This window comes from Ascaphus truei, chromosome 3, assembly GCF_040206685.1.
Source record: "Ascaphus truei isolate aAscTru1 chromosome 3, aAscTru1.hap1, whole genome shotgun sequence".
In the NCBI taxonomy this organism is placed as follows: Eukaryota; Metazoa; Chordata; class Amphibia; order Anura; family Ascaphidae; genus Ascaphus; species Ascaphus truei.
Window position 1 is genome coordinate 289840209 of NC_134485.1, and position 27559 is coordinate 289867767.

The window sequence follows — 27559 nt, forward strand, 5'->3', positions numbered from 1 at the left end:
ACTACCCCTCCTGCTGCTAGTAAACACGATCATTGTTTTGCCTTCTCACTGGATTGAATGTATGTTTGGAAGGACGATTACTACATTAGGGACTGAAACTGCATTTAATGCCCTGGAATGTACTAATTCTATAAGGGACATGTCAACATTAACACCTTCGTTGCAAAAGGGCTCCAACCTTTTTTTTCCCCCACATCAAACAAATCATTGAACTTTTCTCCAAATATGTATGTCTTTATTTTTATTGCGCCATTAATGTACATAGCACTTCACAGTAGTAACACACGTGACAATCATATAAATAACAAGTAATACAAATAACAGATCATGGGAATAAGTGCTTCAGACATAAATGTAACATTGTGGAAGAGGAGTCCCTGCTCCGAAGAGCTTACAATCTAATTGTAGGAAGAACGTACAGAGACAGTAGGAGGGCATTCTGGTAAGTGCGTCTGCAGGGGGCCAAGCTTTATTTATCATGTGTATAGTATTAGCCACGGTGCTACTCATAAGCTTCTTTAAGCAAGTGTGTCTTAAGGTGGGTCTTAAAGAGAGTGCTAGTCGGGTATTGGGGGAAGGGCATTCCAGAGGTATGGGGCAGTCAGTGAGAAAGATTTAAGGCAGGAGAGGGCTTTAGATACACAAGGGTTAGAGAGAAGACATCCTTGAGCAGAATGCAAGAGTTGGGATGGTACATAGCGAGAAATAAGGGCTGAGATGTAAGGAGGGGCAGAAGAGTGTAAAGCTTTCAAAGTGAGGAGGAGAATTGAGTGCGAGATGCGTGATTTGATGGGAAGCCAGGAGAGTGATTTCAGCAGGGGAGACGCTGAGACAGATTTAAGAAAGATTAGAGTGATTCTGGCAGCAGCGTTAAGGATAGATTGTAGCAGAGACAGGTGAGAGGCAGGAAGGCCGGACAGCAGGAGGTTACAGTAATCGAGACGGGAGAGAATGAGGACCTGAGTCAAAGTTTTAGCAGTCGAGTAACAGAGGGAAGGGCGTAACTTTATAATATTGCAGAGGAAAAAGCGACAGGTTTTAGATACATTTTGAATGCGAAGGAAGAATTTTGGAGAGAAGTAGAGTGTTACCCCTAGACAGCGTGCTTGGGCTACTGGGTGAATGATCGTACTACCAACAGTAATGTAGAAGGAGGTAATAGGGCCAGGTTTGGGAGGAAGTATAGGAGCTCTGTTTTTGCCATGTTAAGTTTAAGTCGAAGGAGGAGGTTAAGGTAACAGAGTAGAGGGAAGCGTTAAAAATGTGTGTGAGCGTAGGGATTATAGTAGGAGCAAGAGGTTTTAGGAGATGGGAGGGAATGGGTTCAAGAGGGCAGGAGGTAGAGGGAGAAGAGGAGATCAGCAGTGACACATCCTCCTCTGAGACAGCAGAAAAAGAGTCAAGGAAGGCAGGCGGAGAGTTAGGAAGCGGTGTGGGATGGGAGGAGGCAACAGAGGGGATGTTCTGACGTATGGATTCCACCTTTTCCTTAAAATAGTTAGCAAAGTCCTGAGGTGAGATGGAGGAAGAAGAAGAGGTAGCTGAGGGTGGTCTGAGTAGGGAGTCAAAGACAGAGAAGAGTCGGTGTGGGTTAGACTTGTGCGTGTTGATTAGAGAAGAAAAGTAGGTTTGTTTTGCCTGAGCGAGGGCAGAGTTGAAACAGTACAGCATAAATTTGTAGTGAAGTCTGCGAGAGTGGGAGATTTCCTCCAGAGGCGTTCAGAAAAACGAGTGGAGGAACGGAGCATGCGCGTGTGGAATTTAGCCAGGGTCTGGGGTTAGAAGGGCAAGGACGGCAGAGAGAAAGCGGGGGCATGTAGATCAAGAGAAGAGGATAAGGCAGAGTTGTAGTTCCTGACCAGGTTGTCAGGGTCTGGAGCAGAACTGAGTGAGGAGAGGGAGGAGCGTAAAGTGGTTTCAAAGGCTGGTAGGTAAATAGAGCGCAGGTTTCTGCAGAAAATAGGGCGATGGAGAAGGGGAGAAGCGAGAGAGAGAAAATGTGATGAGGTGATGGTCAGAGAGAGGAAAGGGGGAAATGGAGAAATCAGAGAGAGAAAAGTTTTTAGTGAAAACCAGGTCTTGGTAGTGGCCATACTTGTGGGTGTGGGCTCCAGTCTCTGTACGAAAAATTAATAACCCATATTGTAACAGCAGCGAGATGCTCCATAGCATGCCTGTGGAAACAAAGCAAGCTGCCGTCAATTCAGGTCATAAGGAGTAAGGTATGGTTTATTTATATGTCTTAAAAATATTACAAAAAAGATGCTATTTCAAGACAAGACCCAAATTCTAATCTACATTTTAATCCATTGCCTAGTACTGTTTCTAAATTCAAAAATCCATCTACCTTCATTCCCAAATTTGTCATTGACCTTTTTATTAATACGTTTGCCAAAATGGTCTCAGAACACCTAGAAATACAAAGTCGCCAATTTAAAATCAAAAGAGATTATCTCACCATTGAGGAGAAAAGGATTTTGTGTGCACTTGGGGAAAATGATTCTATTGTGATCAAGCCTGCTGACAAGGGAGGGGGGTTGGTGATTATGGATAAAAATTACTATGTCCAAGAATCATTACGTATTCTTGGGGATAGGTCCACTTACCAACCCCTCTCCTCAAATCCTACAGAGGTGTATCAACAACAATTATTAATGTTTCTAACAACTGGGCTTGATCAACAGATCATAACTAAACAAGAATTTGATTTCCTATTTAATCCACATCCAATGATTCCAATTTTTTATATAATTCCAAAAATTCACAAAAACCTCTAACAACCTCCCGGGCGCCCTATTATATCAGGAATTCAATCACTCACCTCTCATCTGTCCCAGTATATCGACCACCATCTCCAACCATATGTAAATCAACTTCCATCATATCTTAGGGACACTACCCACATACTGCAGACCCTCAATGACACTCAATGGCTGTCACACTATTATCTAGTAACAACAGATGTTACTTCATTATACACGGTTATTGACCATGGTCAGGGTTGTGATGCTGTTGGCCGTTTTTTGGAAACCAATCCTCTAGTTTCAGATTCATTCAAATCATTTTTAATTTCAGGTATTCAGTTTATTTTGTCGCATAATTTTTTTAATTTTAATAACTCATATTATATACAGGTATGTGGCACCGCTATGGGCAACAGGTTTTCTCCTAGTTATGCCAACTTATTTATGGGCAGCTGGGAAAACCAATATATTTGGTCCGGCTGTCCCTTTGGAGCAAACCTGGTGCTCTGGCGGCGCTACATCGATGACATTATTTTCATTTGGTCAGGTTCTTTACATCAGTTAGAACTCTTTCAGCATTACATGAATGATAACCCATTCAATTTGAAATTCACGTTCACTTCAAGTAACATCAATTGAGTTTCTAGATTTGGTCATTTATGTTATGGATGGTCTGTTACACACTAAAACATTTTTCAAAAAAGGTCAAGCAAATAATTATCTGCATGCCAACAGTCATCACAACCCGACATGGATCAATAACATACCCAAAGGGCAGTTTACAAGACTAAAACATAACAGTTCCACCCTAGAAACATTTCATATACAAGCACATGACTTGAAAAATAAGTTTATTGATAGAAATTATTCATCCACAGAATTAGATCGGGTCATATCTGAAGTGGAACAAATAGACAGAAGCACTGTTCTCAAATATAAACAAAAAACTGATACCAATATGAATATACCATTCATCACCCAGTACAATCAGATGGCTCCGGCCATTAAACAAACGTTACGTAAATATTGGCCAATTCTGAGAAAGGATAAAGACTTAGTAGACATACTACCTATGAATCCTAAAATTATATTCACCAGAGCTCAGAATATTGGCCAAAAACTAGCTCCTAGCTGTCCCCTAATACGCAAAAAACCCTGTATCAATAATATGATTAAAGAGTATTTTCTATGCAATTCTTGTACAGCTTGCAAATATAGTTCAAAGAGTATCTCTTTCAAATCCACGAATACTGCAAAAACAAACATTACTAAACAGCTTATTAATTGTAATAATGTCAATGTACTATATCTCCTTGAGTGTCCTTGTGGTCTGCAGTATGTGGGTATGACCACTAGGCCCATTAAACGCCGTCTGTATGAGCACATCTACAACATTAACAAAGGCTTGGTCACACATAGTGTGTCAAATCATTTTCTCCAGATGCATGGCAAAAATCCTGTGGGTCTTAAATGTATAGCTATCGAAGCCATCACGCCGAATTGGCGTGGAGGCAACATTTCAAGCCATTTGGGGAGACGAGAATCCTTCTGGATTTACGAACTCTGCACACTAGCTCCACAGGGCCTTAATGTTGAGTTTGATCTCAAATCTTTTCTGTTAGACAAATAAATGTCATTCCCAGTGACCAGATTTTTGTTTATATCAGTATTTGAGATGTACACACTTTATACACGTATAAATTATTATATATATTATACACATATTTGTCACTTATTAATATACCTACTGTAGTTCACTGTAATATATTTATGTAAACACCCATAAGAATTTATTTAAGTTATCTTATACATATTTTTTAGGACCTTCAGTATTCTTTTACACAATATCATTAATCACCTATCACATTATATTACTCATATTAGCTAGTTTTTATTGGGAATTGTGATCAGTTATTTAGTCACTAAAGATTGCATGTTGTCCATTTTTGACGTTAAAGATCAAAGATCTATGTGCCAGAAATCTGTGTTTTCACTTAATACAAGCTGATATTGTCATGCTAGTATTAACATGTCTGATTAGTCTATCAAAAGATCATTTTTTCTAAGTGCAGTATTATACAGATGAAGTTGCTATGTCAAGTTATATGCGTTATGTTTATGTAGTTTTTACTGTTTGTTGCCCATTATGTTGTTATGTTGCTGAAACATCAAGCGGTTTGAGAAAATCTCTACTGCGCATGTCCGGCACTTTTTATAATGGTACACTATACCTTTAAATTTTAACTATAAATACAAGGACACACAGGGACTTTATTCATTCATTTCTACCCCTGAGGAAGGTGGCTGAGGCTTCCGAAACGCATTGGGTGGTCCCCCTTATCACTGCTCTTTTCATCTGCTGATTTGTTCCCCGCAAGCCATGCCGTGCTGTTTCTCCTTCTCGGAGTATCTTTAAATTTGCCGCCATTAGCTCCCACGCCACCGCGAGGAGCTGGCGAATCTGCGGCTAAGAATCTGTTGATGCCTGGTGCCTCTGCGCATGTCCAAATAACGGAGGACGGAGGCAACACAGACAGCGTGCATCCCCTGCCCCGGTGATAGCGTAGATAGACGTTTTTCAAGCGGAATCGATCCTACACGGCTACATGTGGCAGACGCCAGAGAGAAGTGCAGGAGCTGTACCGGCGTTCTATGAGAGGGGATACTCTCTGAATATCCACTGCTATTTGCCATCTACCTTCTGGTAAGCGGGTACTTCAGCCACAAGCAGGATACTAGTGGGACTTTCAAATTGCTATCTATGTGATCTTTCCTTTATTTATGATATATTAAATGTTTTTTATTAGTCTACTGTGTGGTTTCAGCAACAATTGTTAGTCTTTGTCAGTTAGTTTCTTTTTGAGTGTTTACTGTATTACACTATGTGTTTTTGTTTCTTTATATTTCATATCTGACTGCGTCCTGCGGAGATCATCCTTGGATCTGCCAGTACACCATCTGGTTGTCTGAATTCATTTATTTATATTTGTTGTGAGCGCCAGTGATATATTCCCAGTTCCATTGCTACTATCTGACCAGGGGTCAGAGTTATATCCAGGCTGCCCATTATTCATTCACTAATATTTCTGTTATATTAGCGCTACCTATTGTTTTTTACTATGGTTTATTTATATGATGGAAAAATTGACTAGTTTCCTGAATGACACGTCATAACTACCAAAAAATCTGACTACCGTGGATTTCTCATATAGGTAGCTCACAGGTGGACACAGGTTCCCTTTGTCTGTAACCCATCACTAGCAGTTTCCGCCACCGGATAGTGGCTTGCTGGGAGGATCCCCGGTGTCAACTCGGACTGACATTCAGTACAAGGTTATGCTAAAAAATGGGAAACATTGGAGTGGGCTCCGGGGAAGGGCTAGTGGTCCCCTCAGTCTGACGGCACAGTCTGTGTTAATAACGAGCAACGTATCGTATAATGATGAACACCTGGTTTGCTGTACCCCCCCCCCCACCTTTTGCTTTTTGTACCCCTCACCTCCATATATCCATATTATAATGTTTAATTTCTATATATGTCTGTTTGAAAACATAATTTTTTTATTGTACGTTGAAAAAACAAAACAAAAGAACCACAGGAAATACGTAATAATTTACATTGATGACAAGTAGATCTATTATTTAAATAAATACGGTTTGTGTTAATTTTCACATATTCACGAAAGGGTGCGGGGCTTTAATAAATCCCATTCACTTAACAGCAATTAGGGAATATGGGCCTAAATGTGGTCTTACTAATAGGGAATCTTTTTTTCTTTATACTCAAATGTAAAAAAGATGAACCGTGACACAATAATTGTGTGTATACACGTAAACATGTAAAACAGAGCTACAGATCTCTGCTACTGGTATTTTTTGTAGGTGTTCTTGGATGTAACTGAAGCAGTTTTAAACAACTATCAAAGTATAATTTGTCTTTTGACATAGCATTATATAATGCAATAGAATACATTGGCTCCATCAAAATAAACAATAATGGGTTGGTGAAGAAAGTATTACAAGAAATATTTCGTTGGTGTGTTCAGTATGCAGCACAGCTGCATGTTTATGCTAATAAAGACTATCGAGTTATCCCATGAACCCTGTCCTTATGTGCATAGCTTATTAGTAATTGTAAGGAATCCGTTATTGGTTTTGGTGGAAACCCTTTCCTTACATTACTGTGCTGTTTCTAGACAACCTCCCCTCACATCCACCTTTGCTGGCAATTACTGCAGTCCTGCCTCGATGCTCTCTCATTGGAGGAATGCCCTCATACCTCTCTCCTGTGATTGGCCCGCTGGCCTTCTTATACTATTCTCTCACACTGCCTCAGTGCCGACATAGTCCTTTCTCATAGGATGCAACTGTGTTTGCCACAAGCTACCTGTTTGTCCGCCCTGTTCATGTATTATTGTTCCTGGATCTGGTTCCTGTCCCGTGACCTGCTGCCTTTTCCCATAGCAGAGGTCTGCCTTCTGAGTCCTGAGGTCTGCTGCGCTCTCTCCTCGCAGAGGCCTGTTTTGGACTCCTGTGCTGAAGCGATGGTTTGCCAGTGCTGCCCTGCGGTGTGCCCAGTCCGGTCTGCCTTCTCCCTTTGCTGTGACCAGTACTATGGGCCGTTCCTGCTCCTTGCGCAGAGGCCACTCCCTCGCTGCTGCTGCTCCTACGCTGAAGTGGAGCGCACCTGACTTCCCGTTGCCGAACCCCTACTTGGATATCGATGTTTCTACTGTCCCCAACCCTGGCGTGTCAAAGGATTACCCTGGCCCTGCTATGAACGACTACGAACTGTGCAATCCAGAACCGGCTTCGCGGCCTAAGGTCGGTGTATTCACATCCCCACCTCAGCCCCGCGGTCCAGTCCCGGTTTCTGGCGAGCACGTCCGTTACAGTAATACACAAGTCTTAATGTGTGCAATAGAATGAAGCAATCTATTAAACATGAATTAGTATTGTTGTGGTCAGCGTTTGTCAGAAAGCATTTCAATTAGAAATATGGCAATGTGTGAGTTTATTGTGTGTATATGTTACTCTCAGTTACAAATGTTACACAACCAGCTTCATATAAAAATGAATAGTAGTTTGGCAGCTCTCTTGGTAGAAGACTGTTTAATTAACACATTGGCAAAATGTAGTTTTGCTTCAATAATACAATTTGTTTCAGTCAATATTCATTGTAACAACATTAATATATTACTTTTCTTATACTATGTCAAAAGAAATTAAAAACATAATTCCTATAAAAGTCAATAAAAGTAAAAATGATTACTATTTCTAACGTCTTTTCTTTGTCACACATTTACAGCAATTTAGTAAAGATGTGTTCTTTCATGTTGTTTTCTGTTTCAGTCTTTTGTACCATTCTGGCGCTTCTTTTTTTGTCTGTCATAAAAAGAAAAACATTACAGTAATAAATAAATATTATAACACACACACACTTTTTTTGTCCATTTCTATGTAGCTTTTAAGACTTGCAATGTGATGCATATTGTGCCTAAAACCTTTCACTCGCTGTTCATATTCTATCTCCCTATACTGAGAACCCTATATTGGGGGGTGGAGGGGGGAAGAGAGATGGGGGGGAAGAGAGGAGGAGGGGAAAGTATGGGGGAGGGGGAAGAGGGGGATTGGGAAGAGGAGAGGGGGGAGAAGAGGAGGAGGAGGGAAAGAGGAGGAGAAGGAGGGAAAGAGTATGAGGAGGAGGGAAAGAGGAGGAGGAGGGAAAGAGGAGGAGGGGAAGAGGAGGAGTAGGTAATAAGGGGGAGGGTGGAATAAGGGGGAAGGAGGAGGAAATGGGGGTTGGGGAAAGAGGGAGACTATTACGCACTACTTTTACCACTAAATAACTCAGGAACCAGTGGATCCTCAGAGCTGAAAATAGGGTTTCACATTATCATCTCGGAAAAAAAGGGGGGGGGGGGGGGGGGGTTAAGGGGTATAACCCCCCCCAGACTATATATATATATATATATACACAAAATATAATTTGTGATTGTAATCAGAATTACTTTTGTTTCTTGCAGAATGAAAAAGGGATTTCAACCGGTTTTGCACCGGCATCATAAGAGAACAGTCAGGGACGTTTGCAGCATGCATAAATAATCTAAATGTAAACAAATGTAAAAAAAAAAAAAAGAATGATAGCCAGACTGAAGAAAAATACTTCAAATAAGTACAATAAAATGGAAGACTATAAACCTTTATTCATAGTTATATTGCAGTTGTAAAGATGAAGATCAAAGTCACCCACTGCAAATAGTAGTTCACCATTAACTGAAATAGCATTAAAAGAGGAAAGGAAACACTTACAAACAATGTTGGCTTTGGTATAAATATATTATCTTCTTGATGAAGCTGTAACACACGTTCAGGAGATTTAGATTTCAGTTTTGTTGTCAGATTCCTCACATGCTCTCGAGAATGAGATAAGCTTTCACCATGCCGCTTATTATGAATTCCAAGTAGAACCTGCTTCATTTCAGCTAGCTCCTGTAAATGAGGAAAATAGAAGTTATTTTGTATAACAAATACATGTTAAGGTTTGCAATAAACCATCCGTTGTGCTCTTGAGTTTACACACAGAACCTAACTATGCTGGAGTGCTTACATGATCAGTTTTCCATTATACATTCGAGGCACCCGGGCCAGAGGAAACAAAGGCTACAGTACTTCTCCAAGATAACAAGGATCTGGCATTCGTTCTTGAACCAGGTTCTCCAAACTTTAGAGATTGCGCCATTAAGGCAATGAACAAAATATCTTGGCATATATGCAACACGTCTCATTGGCAGATTCTTGTTGATGCCCATTTTACGTCTATCAAAATGCCAGTATATATGTTGGAGGTTAACATTTTCTGAAACAGTGGACAACGGCAGCAACGTGAAGCATTTATTTATTGGAGTGGGAATATTACAATTTACAAAGGTAGAACATGCGTTGTTTACTTTGTTTTCGTGATTATTATATTAAAGATTGAAGATTGGGTGCTCACAATTATGCTGGTAAAATCCGCTTCTCAATGCTTTATATAATTAGATTGTAAGCTCTTCGGAGCAGGGACTCCTCTTCCTAAATGTTACTTTTATGTCTGAAGCTCTTATTCCCATGATCTGTTATTTGTATTATTTGTTATGTATATGATTTTCACATGTATTACTACTGTAAAGCGCTATGTACATTAATGGCGCTATATAAATAAAGACATACATAGCATTGCTAATGTACTTAATACTGTACAATGTAGAACTGTGAATGTTTGTCTTATAATACAATTTAATTTTGCTACCTGTAGTGGCACTGAGAAACGTGCCCAGAATAGCAAGAGGCAGTTCTGAAACCAAATCTTCTTGTTCACAGTGCAACGTCACAGTAACTTACACCCACAACTAGAAGGAAAATGTACAGGTATAAACACATCAGTAACTATTATTGAATCAGTGAGTTACATTTATACATGTCTGAAAATGAAGGGAATGTACTCAAGATGTTCCTCTATGCCATGTTTTATTTTTACAACCTGTTCCATATAAATAAAGATCTTAAATCAGATTAGGAAAGGGACATATTATACTGTTCAATTATACATTAATCTTCTTACACTTCCACCCATTCAATATTCCTTCATCCTTAAGAGAATATAACCTAAAGTACAGCAGAGACACAAACCATGTGAATTTATTGTAGCAACTGCCCCTGCTACGATGTAGCTCACTATAAGATAGTACTCTGTCTCCACAGTAGACATTATTATACCAGTGTTTACCGAAAATTCCATGTTAGGAGCTCGGAATGTGGAAAATTTAGGGTTTTTTTTTAAATAAAAATACTGGTTCGTCAAAAACTGTTTTTACATCCATATTTCTAAGAAACAGAAAACTAAGAGCGGGGGTATCTGGCAATGTGATCGATATAAAAAAAAAAGAGAAAAGTAAAGGCTATTTCTACAAATAATTATAAATGGTATGTATACAAATGTATTTTTAGGTACAACATGATAAAATAGGAAATAGAAAACAAATGGGATACCAGCACTCCTAATAGGAATGATAAGTGACTGGTGCACTAGGGGAAATGATATGTAATGTAATGTACACAAAGATTTTGAATACCACTCAGTCCAGATGGAAATGGTGGATCAGAAAAAGTCCCAAAATGACATGCACTTAATGACACTCAATATAGTATAGAGGAAAAGGTATTGCTCAATTAGGTAGTTCAGAGAAAACCAATGTGAAAATAGTAAATATATGCTAGAATCGTCAACCGAAGAACGAAGAACGAAGCGGACAGTAATATGTAGTAGTTAAAAATATAATTTTAATAAAGTATCAAGGTTAAAATAGAAAGGGTATACAAATGACCCAAGTGCGACAACAATTGCTGTGTATATATAGTGGTGTGATTAAGATGGCAATATATATATATATATATATATATATATAGATCACTGTAAAAATGACCCAACAGTAAATACATACACAAGATACTTATATTAAGGCAATTCTATGTGTGATAGGTAGGGTGCAATCAAAATAATTTCTAAACACATGATCCTAATAAGTCTAAAGGGGATTATGTCCAATGCAAATATTGCTAACTTCTGCAGTAAATGTATGAGGCGTCCAGATCTTTGCCGCTCCTGCACTACCTGCGCGCACAGCTTCCTCGGACGGTACTTCTCCCGCGAGTCGCGCGGCACCCATGCGCATAGCCCTGACGTCACCAGATGCCGCGGGTGTTGTCTCCCTCCCAAGGTTGCGCCACATCATCAGCGTGCACAACGCACCGAAGCTCCGTGGCAACTAGCCCATCAGCCCCTTACCACCTTCACCTGTCCCACGCTCTCTGTCTATCACTGTCTCTGCACCTACGCTTCACCCCTCTCTGGGGATTGGCTCTTCCAGCATTTTGGCGGAGTATAGATTCTTGTTTACTGTGCTTACCTATCCTGCGCTTCTACGTCCTGTCTTGTCCTGCTATTACTTACCTGTGTACTGGCCCGGCTTGCCTTTGGACTACCGCTTCTCTGGACTACTGACCTCGGCTATCATCGATCCTCCGTAACTCTCCTACCCTGACCTCGGCATTCGGACCACGAGCATTCTACCCTCTCCAGCTCCGACCTCAGCTTCTTGTACCCTCTACATTCCAGACCTCTCCTACCTGACCATGGCAAGTATATACAACGACTCTAACCTCTCCACCCCAGACCCCACTACTGCAACCTCTCTGCGGTGGGACCTTGTGGTACGTGACTTCACGACCACGACCTTCTGTTACGCGTCTGACTAATTTACGACAGAAGTTAGCAATATTTAGATTTATTAGGGTTATATGCTTAGTGATTATTTTGATCGCACCCTACCTATCACACATAGAATTGCCTTAATATAAGTATCTTGTGTATTTATTTACTATTGGGCCGTGTTTAGAGTGATACATATTGCCATCTTAATCACACCAATCCATATACACATAGACCATTTTCATCTGGACTGATTGGTATTCAGTATCTTCGTGTACATATGATAAAATAGGGGTTTAAGTGAGAGTAAAGATACTTGCAAAGTAGAGGTCTAGTGCAGAGCTTCTTGACTTTTTAACTTCTTTGTGACATGACCTAGATTGTAAACTCTTCAGGGCAGGGACTGAAGCGCTTATTCACACTATGTGTTATATGTCACATGTATTACCGGTGGGAAGCGCTATTTACATGGATAGCTCTATATAAAGATATACATACAAACAATGTCAATTCTAGTTTCTGTACATTATTGCAGTGTAGTATCCGCAAAGAACAATATGAATGGCATTTGTGTGCCAGTGAACTAGGCTAGAGCTTGAAAAGCATTTATATAGAAAACATTTCTGAATGCCAACGGTTTATTTCAACAAATCAAAAGATAGCCTGTAATACTTTGCTTTTAAGTTTGTGGTCCAATCAAAGCATTAAAACATGATATAAAATACAAAACATTAGAGCAAAAAGTAGCAGCCGTATGTACCGTAAAACATGCATTCACTATACATTACTAACAATGTATACCAAAACAGTACGTTTACTTCATTCACTAATCACCAATTTGTTGTTCAAGGCAGAGCCTTAGTTATTTAATATTAACCATTTGCATAATTCAGCCATGTGCAGTGGCATGTTAAAACAGCTCAACTGCGGAGCAGCTGTTTAAGAGGACTGCATAGCTGATGCCAATATGCTGCTTCAAGTTGTAAACTCTGCAATCATGTTGCCAAGGGGATACATAGACAGCATTTCTTGATGAAAATAGCTCAGACAAGTATATTAGTATCTAGATGCTCCATCATTAGAGATTAAATCAGGCAATGTTTTGACATTAACAAGTGGTATGTGTACATGTGTTGCAGAATCAGAGAGAAAAAACATAGCAATCCACTTTACAGGATACATACTGTAGATTGCTATTGTGAAAACTGAGTAAACTTCTGTTTTACTTATTTCATAGTAAAACAGTAGAAAGCACACAAAAACCCCCAACATGTTTCCGTACTACAGCAAGAATGAAGTTGGTATACCGTAAATTGAAATCACTCAGCCATATAACACCTTAACTACTATTTTGGAACAGGCTGGTAGCTTTGCAAATGTAGGCACACAGCGTAACAACTTCAATTTTATATTTGGTATATCGAATATAGATGATTCTGTTGTTCAGGGCTCATACCAAACTATTGGGAGAATTCTCTGCAGGTATTTCAAAGTTGTAGTAATCACGGCTGAGTTGTAGAGATAATACGGTCATAATGTACGATTGTAAGTTTGTTACACGAGGGAATGTCGTTAAGTGTGTTATACATGTAGTTCCATTTACGATAAATGGATTATATGATTTGACATGGTTGCTGCTATATAAAAATTAATCATTAATTTAGAAAAAATACTACTTGGTATACAAATGATTCATGTCGTGTGACTATGTATTTATGCGATTGATGCTACTTAGTTTGTTACTTTAAGTACAATCCTCTGCATTCTGTCAGTCCTGCTAGACTGCTTATATTATTATATATTTTGTTGCCATTTTTGTATCCAGACCACCAATTTCAGGATTGGTGTCAGCATTTCAGAGTGTTTCTTTTGATATGCATTACAGTCAACGGAATTAGATGCATTTCCTTCCATGCTCCTATGCGCTTTGGGCCCCTGCGAGCCGCACTAGTTTTTTCTGTTCTGCGCTAGCTGTCCGCTGGCGTCTGAGGTTGCCAGGTATACTATTGACGTTGCCTGTGTCCCGATTCAGCACACAGCTGCGTTTTCTCCATTGGCTCCCCGGCTTACAGCATTTTTGGATGCGCATGCACGATAGGTGATGCGCTGCGAATACCGGCACAAGTCGCAAGGCAATGACGTCAGAACGGGCCGTTCTGATTGCAGCATTGAACTCCCTCCGGTCATAGGTGTGGAAGGCATGATTCCTCTACAGGTATTGGCTAGTGTTGTGGGACAGTCAGGTGAGGTTCATCTTGATACTGATTGGGTGTTGGTGATTGGTGTATTTTGTTTGTGGTGCACTCTGGGTGGGGTTATATATATATGTGGGTCACTCACATTTGGTGTTTGCACGGCCCTGAGGAAGTTCTCCCTGTGGGACCGAAACGTTGGCTTTCGTGTAACTGTTTGTTTTCAATACAATTGCTTTTTGGATTACTCCCTGCTGTATGCTGTCTCCTTGACTGGTTACTATGCTGTGTGTTCTCCTATGGGACTAGCATCTGCCTTATGCTCTACATTAGTGTGCTGACTGTCTCCGTGATAATATATATATATATATATATATATATATAAAAAAAAATATATATATAATATCTCCTCACTGTGTGAGTGTGTGTTGTGTATGTGAATATCTATATATATTTAAGTGTGTGTGTGTGTGTGTATATATATATATATATATATATATATATATATATATATATATATATATATATATACACACACACAGTGGTTTACAGAAGTATTCACCCCTACCAATAATGTCAGAAGTTGTTAAATTACACATGTACTGTATGCACATTTTTTTATTTTATTAAAAAAAGTTCTTTTTTTTTTTTTTTTTTTAGTAAAAACTACAAAGCTGTAGTGGTTAAACTGAACACAGTTATAGAAGGAAGTTAAATATCAGCAAAGAGAAAAAAAACCATTGACATTTACTGGATACATAAGTATTCATCCCCTTTAGAAGCACCTTTTGTTGCAATTATAGCTATTAGTCTTTTTAGATCGGTCTCTTCAAGCTTTACACAGTAGAATGGTGATATTTTTGCCCATTTTCCACAGGGAAAATTGATCCAGTTCTGATAAGTTTGTTTGGGATCGTCAATTTACTGCAATCTGCAAGTCTCGCCATAACTTTTTGCTTGGATTCAAGTCAGGACTTTGACTGGGCCACTCAAGAACATTCATTCTCTTCTTGTTCAACCACTCCAGTGTGACTTTGTGCTTCGGGTCATTGTCCTGCTGAAATGTGAATTTCCTCCCCAGAGTCTTGGCTGTCTCAAACAGGTTTTCCTGTACTATGCACCATACATTCTCCCCTCTTTCCTGACAAGTTTCCCAGTCCCTGCTGAAGAGAAAAGCATCCCCATAACATGATGTTGCCACCACCATGCTTGACAGTTGGGATGGTGTTAAGCGGGTGATGTGCAGTGTTGGGCTTGCACCAGACGTAATGCTTGGACTTTAGATTGTAAGTTCTTTGGAGCAGGGACTCCTCTTCCTAAATGTTAATTTTTAAGTCTGGAGCACTTATTCCCATGATCTGTTATTTGTATTATTTGTTATTTATACGATTGTCACGTGTAAGATTACTGTAAAGCGCTATGTACAGTAATGGCGCTATATACATAAAGACATACATACATTTAACCCAAAATGTAACATTTTTGTTTGCAAAAAAGCATATAGCTGATACTGCAGACATGTGGGAAAATGTGTTGTGGTCAGACGAAACAAAAATTTTACTTTTGGTTTCAATTCCGACCACAACACCTTTTCCCACGTCTGCAGTATCATCTATATGCTTTTCGTAAACACAAATTTAACTTTTTGGTCTAAATGCCAAGCGTTACATCTTGCGCAAGATCAACACTGCACATCACCCAGTCAACACCATCCTAACTTTCAAGCATAGTGGTGGTACATATTGGTGAATTTTTGAGAGTTTTGCGCAACTAAAAAAGGGGGGTTTATAATGGAAGTCTCGATCAAACCTGAACTATGGATGGGCTACTGTGCATTCATAATTTAACAGATCTAATAATTGGTGGTGTAAATTAGGACAGAGAGTAACTGACAACTGCTGTCAGTGTTCTTTAGAAGCTCTACTATCAATCTGCTTGGAGTGTAGATGAGACTGGAAAATGTCATCTACTGGCGACCAAAATATTTCTTGATGGAAAAAAAGTGGGACGGCAACTTCAATCAATGAAATTCACAGAGTTGAAGCACCAGCTTGATTAGATATAACTAGCAGTAAACTCTCTTATCTAACTATTTTCTGAATTTGAGTGCTCTATTTACATTTCCTATGTACATTAGATTGTTATCTAGCAGGGTCCTGTTTAGCAGATTGCACGTGATCCCATCATTACAAGGTTAACTTGATATAATGATTAGCACACTTCTATCTTTCTTTCACTTTGCGATCACAGCAGCGAGGAATCCCAAGGCAGTGTTAATACAGTAGATTCTTGTCATCTGTGTTTACATCGAGATGCACCCTGCTCTACAGAGTGTGCAGCGCGACGTCTGAGTTTACACAGCTGCAACTTTATGAAATTGTATTTCACTGAAAAATTAATTGCCAGTATGTGCTAAATGACTTTGTGGTCATACATTGAAATGTTTTGAAAATCGGATCAACTACAGATATCTGTCTATGGTTAAACTCCCTCCCGCCTAACCTGCTCTAAAGTAGACACATATTCTTCTCGATCAGCGTACCATCCTAATCAGGTAATCCAAACAGGTCACTTTGGTTTCTAACCCTTTATTCGATCGTAACAGAAAATGGATTTTTGCTTACATAAATTTACACTAGCGCAGGAGTGACAAACAAGTCAGGTTTTTAGGATATCCCTACTTCAGCACAGGTGGCTCAATCAATGGCTAAGTCAATGGCAGAGCCACCTGTGCTGAAGCAGGGATATCATTAAAACCTGATCTGTTGGTGGCCCTTGAGGAATGGAGTTGGCCGCTCATGTACTACCAGATGGTTTATTTTGATCATCCCATTAAAAATCAGTCAGTTCGTGTGTAACAAAGAAAATCATACATTTAAAAAATACGTTAATGAAAATGAGAACTCCAATAAGTGAAACAAAAGACCATGAAACATTAACTGCTCTCATATACGGGCAGAACAAGTTATAAAAGGCACAGCTGGTTTTAATAGGCACATGACATAAAAAATAGGTACAGTACCTGCTAAATAGGGACAGTTGGAAGGTATGTATTATCCTGTAACTCAGGCAACAAATTAGATTGTAAGCTCTACGGGGCATCGACGCATTGTGCTGCAAAATTGTATGTACAGCGCTGCATACACGGTCAGTGCTATATGAGAAAAAATATATATCCATAAATAACATATATATACAGCTCAACCCCCTTATAACGCTGTTCTTGGGGTCCAAAGAACCACATCGCGTTATAAGAGGATCGCGTTATAAATTATGTACTGTACAATTGTATGCATTGTACTATAAAGTATTTAAGATACCAATAATTGTGTTGTAAAGTATTCATAAATACGAAAATTGGGAGCCACACTTGCATCGCGTTATAAGCGGATTCGCATTATAACGGATCGCGTTATAACGGGGTTGAGCTGTATATATATATATATATATATATATATATATATATATATATATATATATATATAAAAGGAAAAGGGGTCACGTCCACAATTTATGGATCTTCTATAGGTAACAAAACGGTCACATATCGGCGTTCCACATTTGCAGGAACACTTTTAGGAATACATTTTCACATGGAATAAAACATTACTTTATATGATGAAACAAATGGGGTAGGAGACAGGTACGTGTGCACTAACACAGTTGTTTTAAAAACAAATATTGCATTTATTTGTCTGAAACACAATATTTATAAAGTGTGTTTCTAGTGTTTTACAGTTTGGCGCATACTGTACAAAAAAAAAAAATGATTACGCCGGCCACACATTTTTTTAATACATCGACCTACGTCAATATGCAAATGTGCTCCTCCGACCTGCTCCATAAATCCCTCACCTCCGACCTGCACCATAAATCCCTCACCGCATGCTGACGCAGACGCACCCCTGAAAATGGCACAACTAAGATTGATACAGAGGCGCTGCCTGGCGCAGGTAGATTTCAGCTCGGGTTGCGACAAAATAACAACTTTGCAATGGAATCTGTCCTTTTCACACTTCGAGCCCTGTATGTGGTTCACCGTTTTCCACATTCTTTTTTATTTTACGGAAAATCCTATTAAAAATAATCAGCATAAAGCATTTGTTCAAGGTGATAAAATGCTAAATAAAAATCCCAACTAAACATTTTCTGACAGAAAACAGAGCACCCTTTGATATGCTGCTTATGACCCACGTTAGTCGATCCCTTAGGCTGAGTCCCCGCTGGCGCTGAGCTCGCTATGCGCTTGGCGCGTTTACCTTCTGCAATGTAGATCAGCATATCCCCTCTCCCGCTGTGCTCGCGCGCTCATGCGCGTGCACACACGCGCTCCCAAGCGTTGTGTTTGGGGAGACAAGGGAGAGATACTTTCTTGCTGAGAGCAGGGTCATATGACCCTGCTCTGACCAATGGGAAGTGAGAGGGCATGTTTTACTCCTGTCACACACACACATTAATTTTTTAGCCGAGAGGGAGCAGAGAGAAGTGGAAGGGGATGGGGGGGGGGGGGGGAGGGGGCAAATGGACTACTGCTGGGGTGGGGGGGGGGCAAACGGAATACTGGGGGGGGAGGCAAACGGAACACTGCTGGGGTGGGGGGGGGCAAACGGACTGCTGCTGGGGTGGGGGGGCAAACGGACTACTGCTGGGGTGGGGGGGGCAAACGGGCTGCTGCTGGGGTGAGGGGGGCAAACGGACTACTGCTGGGGTGGGGAGGGGGCAAACGGACTACTGCTGGGGTGGGGGGGGCAAACGGACTACTGCTGGGGTGGGGGGGCAAACAGGCTGCTGCTGGGGTGGCAAACGGGCTGCTGCTAGGGTGGTGCAGGGGGGCAAACAGGCTGCTGCTGGGGTGGTGCTGCTGCTGGGGTGGTGGTGGGAGGCAAACAGGCTGCTGCTGGGGTGGGGCAAACAAGCTGATGCTGGGATGGGGGCACACAGGCTGGGGTGGGGGGGCAAACGGGCTGCTGCTGGGGTGGGGGGGGCAAACGGAGTGGTGTGGTGGGGGAGAAGGGAGAGAGAGGGGGGAGAAGGGAGAGAGAGGGGGGAGAAGGGAGAGAGGGGGGGAGAAGGGAGAGAGAGAGGGGGGAGAAGGGAGAGAGAGAGGGGGGGGAGAAGTGAGAGAGAGAGGGGGGAGAAGGGAGAGGGGGGGGGAGAAGGGAGAGAGGGGGGGGGAGAAGGGAGAGAGGGGGGAGAAGGGAGGGAGAGAGCAATGGGGGAGAGACACACACAGAAACACAGACAGCCCCTATACAGCCAATGACACCCCCCCCCTCCCGTAATAGGCACGCCCCCCCGCTCCTGCTCTAAAAATGTTACTGGACACTGATCACTCATGCTTGGAGAGCTGGTGACATCACTGCTCTCCAAGCATGAGGGTGCTCAGCAGCAGCGTGGACTCAGCCTTAAACAGAAGAAGGTAGGCCTAACAAAAAAAAATAGCATTTTGATCTGCATTTTTAGGACGACTGCTCTTTTAATATGCTTACAGCTCAAAGTGAGGGTGTATTCACTGCATACGTTTAATAGTGGTTATTGCTAAATATTCAAAGGGGACATTTCCTTCAGAGTCCCAGAAAAGGTATTAAATAAAAAAGGAGAACTAGATAAAAGTCCGAAAGGTTTGAATGAGTTTTCTTTCCTCAGGTCACATTATTCTAGTCTGGATACTGCAGCGCATATGAAGAATACTCTACAACAGCTCATCTTCTCACAGCACAGACGTATCATTTGATAGGGTGAAAGCTCCTACAGTCCTTACAGTCTGACCTAAAGCACACTTTTGCAAGGTTTTGAGACTAGTGCAGGAGGAGCAATGCCTTAATATCAGAGGTGGATTCTTCTGAGCGCCAGACACCCGGTGTAAAATATGTAAGAAATTCCAAATTCTGTCTGTTTACGTATTCTACAGAGAACATAAATTCTGAACAAAGTTTAGAACAATGTGCAGCTCGGAAAATGCTGACAGGTTTAATATTATACATGACTATGCTCAGGTATCTTTGTTAATAACCTCATATGAATGTGTTTTTTAATGATAATGCAGGAGAAACGTGAGTCACTATAGCAAATTCCTAAATAACGTCAAAGCCCCACATGGCTCGGGTAACGTAATAGCATTTTTACACCCAATGGCAGATCAATATTTTAACCCAGTTAATACTTGATGGCTTTCCAATGCATAGCAAATCGATGTCTTCAAGCACACTACACCATTACGCTACACTAATTCCTCTCCTTGCTTACCATTCTTTGCAATGCCCTACTAACTGCTGTGGCAAACAAGGGGTTAACCCCCCCCCCCAATCTTTTGCCCTCCCCCATGGGATCTAACCATCCATCCTAACCCCATCCGCATATTACGTCACCGATTCCATCCAAAGGTGAGAACCATGTGTCAATTACATAACGTGCCTAAACATATTATGCCATTACTGGGGCTGGAAACAGATGGTAAAGCAAGCAATCTGATTGGTTGCTTTATCACGTAACCCATTTATGGTGATAGGCCCTATAAAAGGGCCATGTCCTTCCATACTACCGCAGTCATCGGCAAAGAAAGGACATTGCTCCCAGTTAAAAAAATAAATAAATAACTAATTCCATTGAGGATTATTCTTCATCCAACAGAGGATAATGGGCTTCAATCAACATTGAGAAATCGATCTGAGGGGCGCGAATGGCTTTGGATTGAAGATGGCCATTGTCACGAACGCCACACCTGTGTGCACGTGACCCCGCAGGGCTGTAAAAATGAGCAATATATCCCCAAAAACAATCTTTGGTTCTTTGTGGGTGTATAAAACAAAGCCTTATACGTTACTACCTATTAAACTCTTCTAGGTGACCCCCTCAGGAGACCGAGAACTAGCTGTCCATCTTAGCTACTAAGGGGTTAATATATTAAAATGCTGTTAAATGTGTATAGGTTGCTGTTAAAGGTTGGTTTAGGCTATCTTGCCTATGTAAATAGTGACCATTATATATAAAAGGCAAGATAGGGCTAATGCCAGCCTGGGCTAGTGGTATTTTTTTGGCAGCAGCCCGATATCAGACTTAAGTGAACAGGAAGTGAATAAGTAATTTGTCATTAATTACTCATTTGCATATGTCGCTTTAAACATATCGCCAATGTATCAGTGAGGTAAAAATCACTGCTTTAATGTTGGCGATATGACTTGAGTGAATAAGTCAATAAATACAACTTGTGTTAAACACAAACAGCACCAATTTTTTCATTTATTGACCGTTAGTGTATCAAGATCTGTAACCATATCCAAAGCACACTTTCTCTGCTCACGATCAAACAGGCCAATTGGTTGATGGAAGAATTCAGCTTTTTGCATACAATGTCACGATTGGAACCACTAAGCAACACATTCTGGTAGATGAATGAGAAGAATTAGTGACTCAAATAGTAATTGAAAGTAAAGCAAAGTAATTATAAGCAAACAAATTTGAGCTAGCTGTCAGCCTCAAACCTTCTCTCAGAAGGCACTGCAAGGGGCAGAGTAGCAAATCTGGAACACTGAAACTGTGACAATAGAGAAGCTAATCCCTGCAGATGGTGAAGCAGGAAACAAGAAACTGGACAACATCCTAAAGGAGAGGTCACGCATAGCCGGCAAATACAGTTAAAAAAAAAATCATATTGACGTAATTACAAATATATCGCACTGACATTCTCATTCTTGATAGGCTGCCTGATACCAAAGGGATTTGTAATCTTTACTTATAACCATAGTTTTCCACTAGAATAAAAATGAGTGATCTGAACCACCAAAAATCCTAAAGCATGTCTGATCATTCAGCTCTATATTCAAATTGAAAACTGTAGGGCTGGTTCTTTATGGCAACATCAAGATGAAAGGTAATCTGAAATAAAGAAGAGCTCCAGGGTTGGAAAAAAGTGTAATCTATGTGTAAGAGACTAAAATACACCAGTGCTAGCAAAATATCTTTGTTGGGTGGTGCTCAAGTCAAAACAGAAAAGTGTTTATTTCAAATAGAAAAATAAAACAAGGCTTGTTTCTGTCTCACCAACTAAATAACTTTATATCATTCCTAAGAGTTTATGTCAAGAAAGAAATACTCCTTTCTAGTTTTAACTAGAAAGATCTACCTGACACCAGTAATGCTCAAACTCCATCCTCAAGGGCGACCAACAGGCCAGGTTTTAAGGATATCCCTTTTTCAGCACAGGTAGCTCAATCAAAATGACTGTCACTGATTAAGACACCTGTGCTGAAGTTTGGGATATCTTTAAAACCTGGCCTGTTGGTCGCCCTTGAGGATGGAGTTTGAGCATCACAGGTGTAATGTAGATCTTTCTAGTTGAAACTAGAAAGGAGAATTTCTTTCTTAACCTGTCATACTGGTAGCCCTTGAGGACTCAGTTTGAGCACAACTGCCTTACACTAAATATTGGAAGATAGTTCTTGAATGTTTTTTATGTGGTTCTAGAACATCACTTATTTCGGCCTGAAGCAGCGGATATAACTGCAGCTAGAGAAGGTACAGTACACCTGTACTCTGATTCATGTAACTCAAAGTCCTAGCAGCAGTAACGGAGTTGGAGAAATGTAGTTTCCTCGTATAAAAACATCCAATTAATCTACATCAGATCCATATAGAAAGTAGTAATAATGAAGAACAAACATGAAAAGCTATGTATTTTTATCTTAAAGGAGCAATCCACCTTAACTAACCTCTATCTGTTTACAGAACTGAGGTCCTCAAACTGTACTGCACCACTTTCAGCGCTGGGCTCCCCCTAGTTCCTGAGTTACCGGTGAAGTATTACTTCCTCATTTTTAAAGGGGATTTGAAAGGTCATCCAATAGGAAGCCCCAAACTGATGATCTTCCATCTACCTATTGGCCAGATATTTGGTAGCCATTTTTTTTCGCAGAGGGAGATTGAACCCATTGGGTGCCCTATAGATGTAGTTACTATGTCATGGTGTCTGGCACTCAAGATGCCCCATGACGTAGTAGCTATGTCAATCTAACCGCTTATTTTTGTACGAGAGATGACTTTCTGTGCTCCTGTAGAATGCAGAACGTGATCTATCAGTTAGAGGAATGGAAGAGGACTCCTAATCTTCTGTTGCGTCATCGTAGAAGCGGTCACATGATTGAGAGTGATAATTCAAGTTTTGTTTTAAGCTACGAGTTTACATTTATCAATCAAGTAAGTCATGATCAATTAACATTGTCACTTTATTCAAGTTGCACACACCCAACTGATTTCTAAGCTGCACATTTAAATCAGTCAGGAAACAGAGTCCAATATATACATTTCATTGTCCAATTCCATTTGGTGGCATTATTTTTTTACATCCGTTCACGGTGCAGAAAAACCATACTTTACCTCACGATGATTTAAAAGCTTTTCCAGATCTGCTGCCATTTGGTTTTTGACACGAAGGAGAGAAGTCTTTTCTTTATTTAAATTACTGAAACAAATATAGAAAATATGTTCAAATTAAACGCAAAAATTAATATATTGTATTCCCAGCATATAATTTCAGCAAAACAAATAATGCTGGCAACTGAGAGAAGGCAATATATTCACTGATATTTTACATAATGGTACATATATGTTCCACAAGTTGCAAAGCTATAAACGGTTCTCCGGGGCTTGCTCTTTGCACTGGGGGCCCTTAATTGAATTGAGTAGAAAGTCATGGGGTTTCATTCAGAAATGAAAAGCCTTTGAGTGTGAATTGAGTCTTTCCACCCCGGATAAATCGACTAAATCGAGACCTCTACTGCCCTATGCCAAATGAATTGATAAAACTAAGCTGGACCACATTAAATGAGATTTACCAACATGTAAAATAATCTAAATATGTTAGCTGCGCTGAACGTTATATGGAAGCATTCATTCTGTGTGAAATACTGTACAGTGTGTGTAGATGATGGCCATTTGCTTCGGATATCTTTGGTGATCTCCATTACTTTATTAATAGAAAAAAAAAAATCTATAACAAAACAGTCAATACCTTTATTGCAGCCTATTATTGCTTTTTATTGAGTTTTCATTTTTCATTGTTGGCATTAATTGTGTAGTGTAAGCAGTTTAGCTCCCAACATATCTAGGTTATTTATTACAGCACATTTTGTAATAGTAACTACAGCATGTGTATCATCATTGTTATGCAGTCTCCTATTAATGGAGCACATCTTGGCGATCAATTCTACCAGTCATGAATGCATTGTTAACTTTATTAATATAATTATATTACATATTACAAAGTTTGCTGTTTCATGGTCCTATTTTACCGGCTTAATAGGGTCACGCGTGACATTATTCAAAACTGTTTGCCAACACTTTCTGGCAGTATGAGGCACAAAACCACCAGCTTAAGACCCCCAGGAAAGTATACTGCCATTGTATGTGAATGGGAAGACTCAAGTTATGAAAGAGCAGTAGTACATTGACAGGAAGTATTAAGGAGGTGAATAACATGTTTGTGAAATAAAGGTTTTACGCCCAAATCCACAAAAGGGTGCTAAGTTCTTGCACACCCTTACTCTCATTTATTTCATTTGAATGGGAGCGGAGGGGGGTACTAAAGCTTAGCACTCTTCTGTGGATCTGGGCCTGCAGACCAAGCAATATCCTACATGTGTGTTTAATAAATAAATAAATAATCAGTTCTGTACTATGAGACAATACACATAGATTTTCACCCATTTAAAAAAAAAAAATGCTAAGTAAGAAAAGCTCTAGTGTGTCGATACGTTAATGATAAAAACAATGTGTGCGAAATGGGCATGTCTGTAGGCTTGCATAGTAGGCGAGGGGAAAGTAAAATGGAACTTCTTGATATTGTCAGAGAACAGCATTCATATTGAATTGCAAGCTAGGTCCATTTGATCTCAATATTGTTTCAAAGAGTAAACTTTGTGAAAATAAACAAATTGAAAATGCACAAAGCTATACCTTATGTGCAGAAAAATATTGTTGCAGTCAAAATATGTTCCTCCTCTCCTTGCTGTCTGTTTCCTCCTACTACTTATCTTGCTGTCTCTCCTAACATCTCCTTGCACTCCCTCCTGCCCCATATGCACACTGCTCTCCATCCCCTCCTCCTAATCATCGATCTGTCTCCTCCTCTCCTTGCTGTCTCAGGCTCTTCAGATGTACAGTAGCACTAGGCCTTTTTGTCTTTTGTTGTATATATGAGGTCACAATCCTAGTTACACTCTTTTTGGCACAATATATATGATGTGATGGATCCGGGTTCATAGCGTACAGAGGCGGTGTGCTTTTGTACTTCATTCAAATACCTCTCAGATCTTTACTAATGCTGGCAGGTAACATATTTCTAAAGAATGTTATTTACGAGGTACAGTTGTCATCTGTACTCCGTAAATAACATGGCTCCAGTGGAATGTCAAAATCATTGTTAAACCCCCCCAATTGTTAATGTTCTTCACATCTCCAGGGCTAAAGCATTTGCAGGTGCAGAAATACAATTATACAGATTACAATGCACTAACACTTTTTAGAATGCAGAATACTAAATCATTTATATATAATAAAAATAAACTTTCACAGAAGTATGGTATGGTTTGAAAAGGTTAAGTTCTATACTAAACACTACAGGTATGTCAAAATAAAGTTTATCATTTTTTTTTAAAGTTATGGAGCTAAAATCTGTTAATTTATAAATGATAAAACACGCATGAACTAGAAGGGCAATCTTTTAGTTAGCAATTGTAACAGTATGTCACGGGAGACCAGGCAATTTACACCTTTTTGCCAGGATCGTTCATTGAGCAAAACAAGGTAATGAAATAAATTGAAGTTTATTCACACAAATTCACTTACACACAATGATATACAAAATACAGACAAAAAGACAGACTTACTTTGGGACTGGGGTCGAAAACTAGACTTTCCTAGGTGCTGGGAACTCAGTAGATGAGTTTACCCTGACAGGGACTTAGCCCAGAATTCCCTAGAACTCAAATCGGCATGAACTTCTGCATGCATGTTCTGTACTGCAATCGTCATATACGTGCATAACTGATGTAAATAACGCATTTGTAACATGCTCTATAGTCTCCCCACTTGTGCACAGCTTCGGTACAGGTAGCGAGCTGGTATTGCTGTTCAGGAAATGCTGACAGGCGCATGCGTGAGCTGCCGCTTGCCTATTGGGCGATTATGCCCTTACTCGTGAGTGTCCTTAAACCGGGGTATGCCTGTATATCTCTGCTCATTTGCGTAACTCTTCTTTTTCTCACAATAGCCGTTGCAGCCTCTTTTTTATTATGCAGAAAAAAAGGGCTAAATTCCAGATTTAAGAGGCAATAAAAAAAATGTTCTGGGTGCTATTTGGCACCTTTTATGAAAATACAAGTTTAACCACTCCTAGATTTCACAAACTGTCAAAGTAACAAAACTACAAAATGACTGCAAGCTTTCACACCGCTCGCATTTGGGAAATAATGTCAATTACATTCCAAGTACTTCTCGATTGTCCATCTCCATTTGTAAAATAATGCACACACTATTTTAATAGTGATTGAAAGGTTTCCCATTCACATGGATTCTCCTTATTTCAGCTAAAACCGGATGTGGTAGTTTTACATAAAGTCAAGCGTTTGTTTAGAAATTACATCTTTTCAAAAAGAATTTAAGACGCAAAATATCTCTCTGAATTTTGTTGCTCATTCTCTGGGGAGTAAAACAGTCCCTGCATTTGTACCATGATCAATAGGCAAGTACAAACCCATTTGTACCCTGTAAATGGCCACCTACAAAGGTCTATAAACGCATGAAGTTTTGGATTTCTGTCTTTCTTCCAAGTTGCTAGGGAATTAATCCAGTAATCATTCGTTATTTTGGGGAGGAGGGAGTGAGGAATCATGATTATATATAAATGATTTTGGGTTCCGATCTTGAAAGTAATCTAGCAAACACAAACATGAGGGCTGATTATAGCATTGCATTACGGTGGAGAAAGTTAGGAGATAAGTCAATGGCTCTACAGCAATTAGATGGCAGGTAGAGGTATCGCTGAAGAGCATTTTGCAATACAAAAAAAATATATATAAGAAATATAATTTGGCGACCTTTCCACACCAAGCCCCTTTTGCCGGCTACAGTGCTCTCCATTTGTAGAACATGGCAAAATTGGAACATAATTATCCAATCTAAATGCCTGTGTGTGGAAAACTGTATCACAACATTTACCACAAAATGTTCAGCTTAGGCACAAACAATTATCAGATGAGAACTGCAGGTAAAAAGAGAAACACGCCAGAATGAATCAGTAATGAGGGTTAATCAGCAGAGACTTTCAGACTTTCTCTCTGACAATTTATTATAACACAGTGTAAATAAACGTTTGCAAA

General features: G+C 40.0%; 1 protein-coding gene across 10 annotated transcripts in view; it reads right to left on the reverse strand.

Annotated features, from left to right (window-relative positions):
* Positions 1–6410: 6410 nt before the first annotated feature.
* The window catches only part of PIBF1 (progesterone immunomodulatory binding factor 1), a 217420-nt gene continuing 196271 nt past the window's right edge, over positions 6411–27559 (reverse strand). For 5 of the 10 annotated variants that reach the window (XM_075591011.1, XM_075591009.1, XM_075591012.1 and 2 more), the window contains 3 exons: positions 23559–23643; positions 9057–9236; positions 7316–8129 (listed from right to left, as the gene is read on the reverse strand). In XM_075591011.1, the coding sequence (XP_075447126.1) occupies positions 8076–8129; positions 9057–9236; positions 23559–23643 (319 nt within the window). In that variant the 3' untranslated portion in view covers positions 7316–8075. Of the gene's footprint in view, positions 8130–9056; positions 9237–10035; positions 10136–17208; positions 17341–23558; positions 23644–27559 lie in introns of those variants that run through there. The other 5 variants (XR_012799926.1, XM_075591017.1, XM_075591015.1 and 2 more) reach the window with 5 other exon arrangements.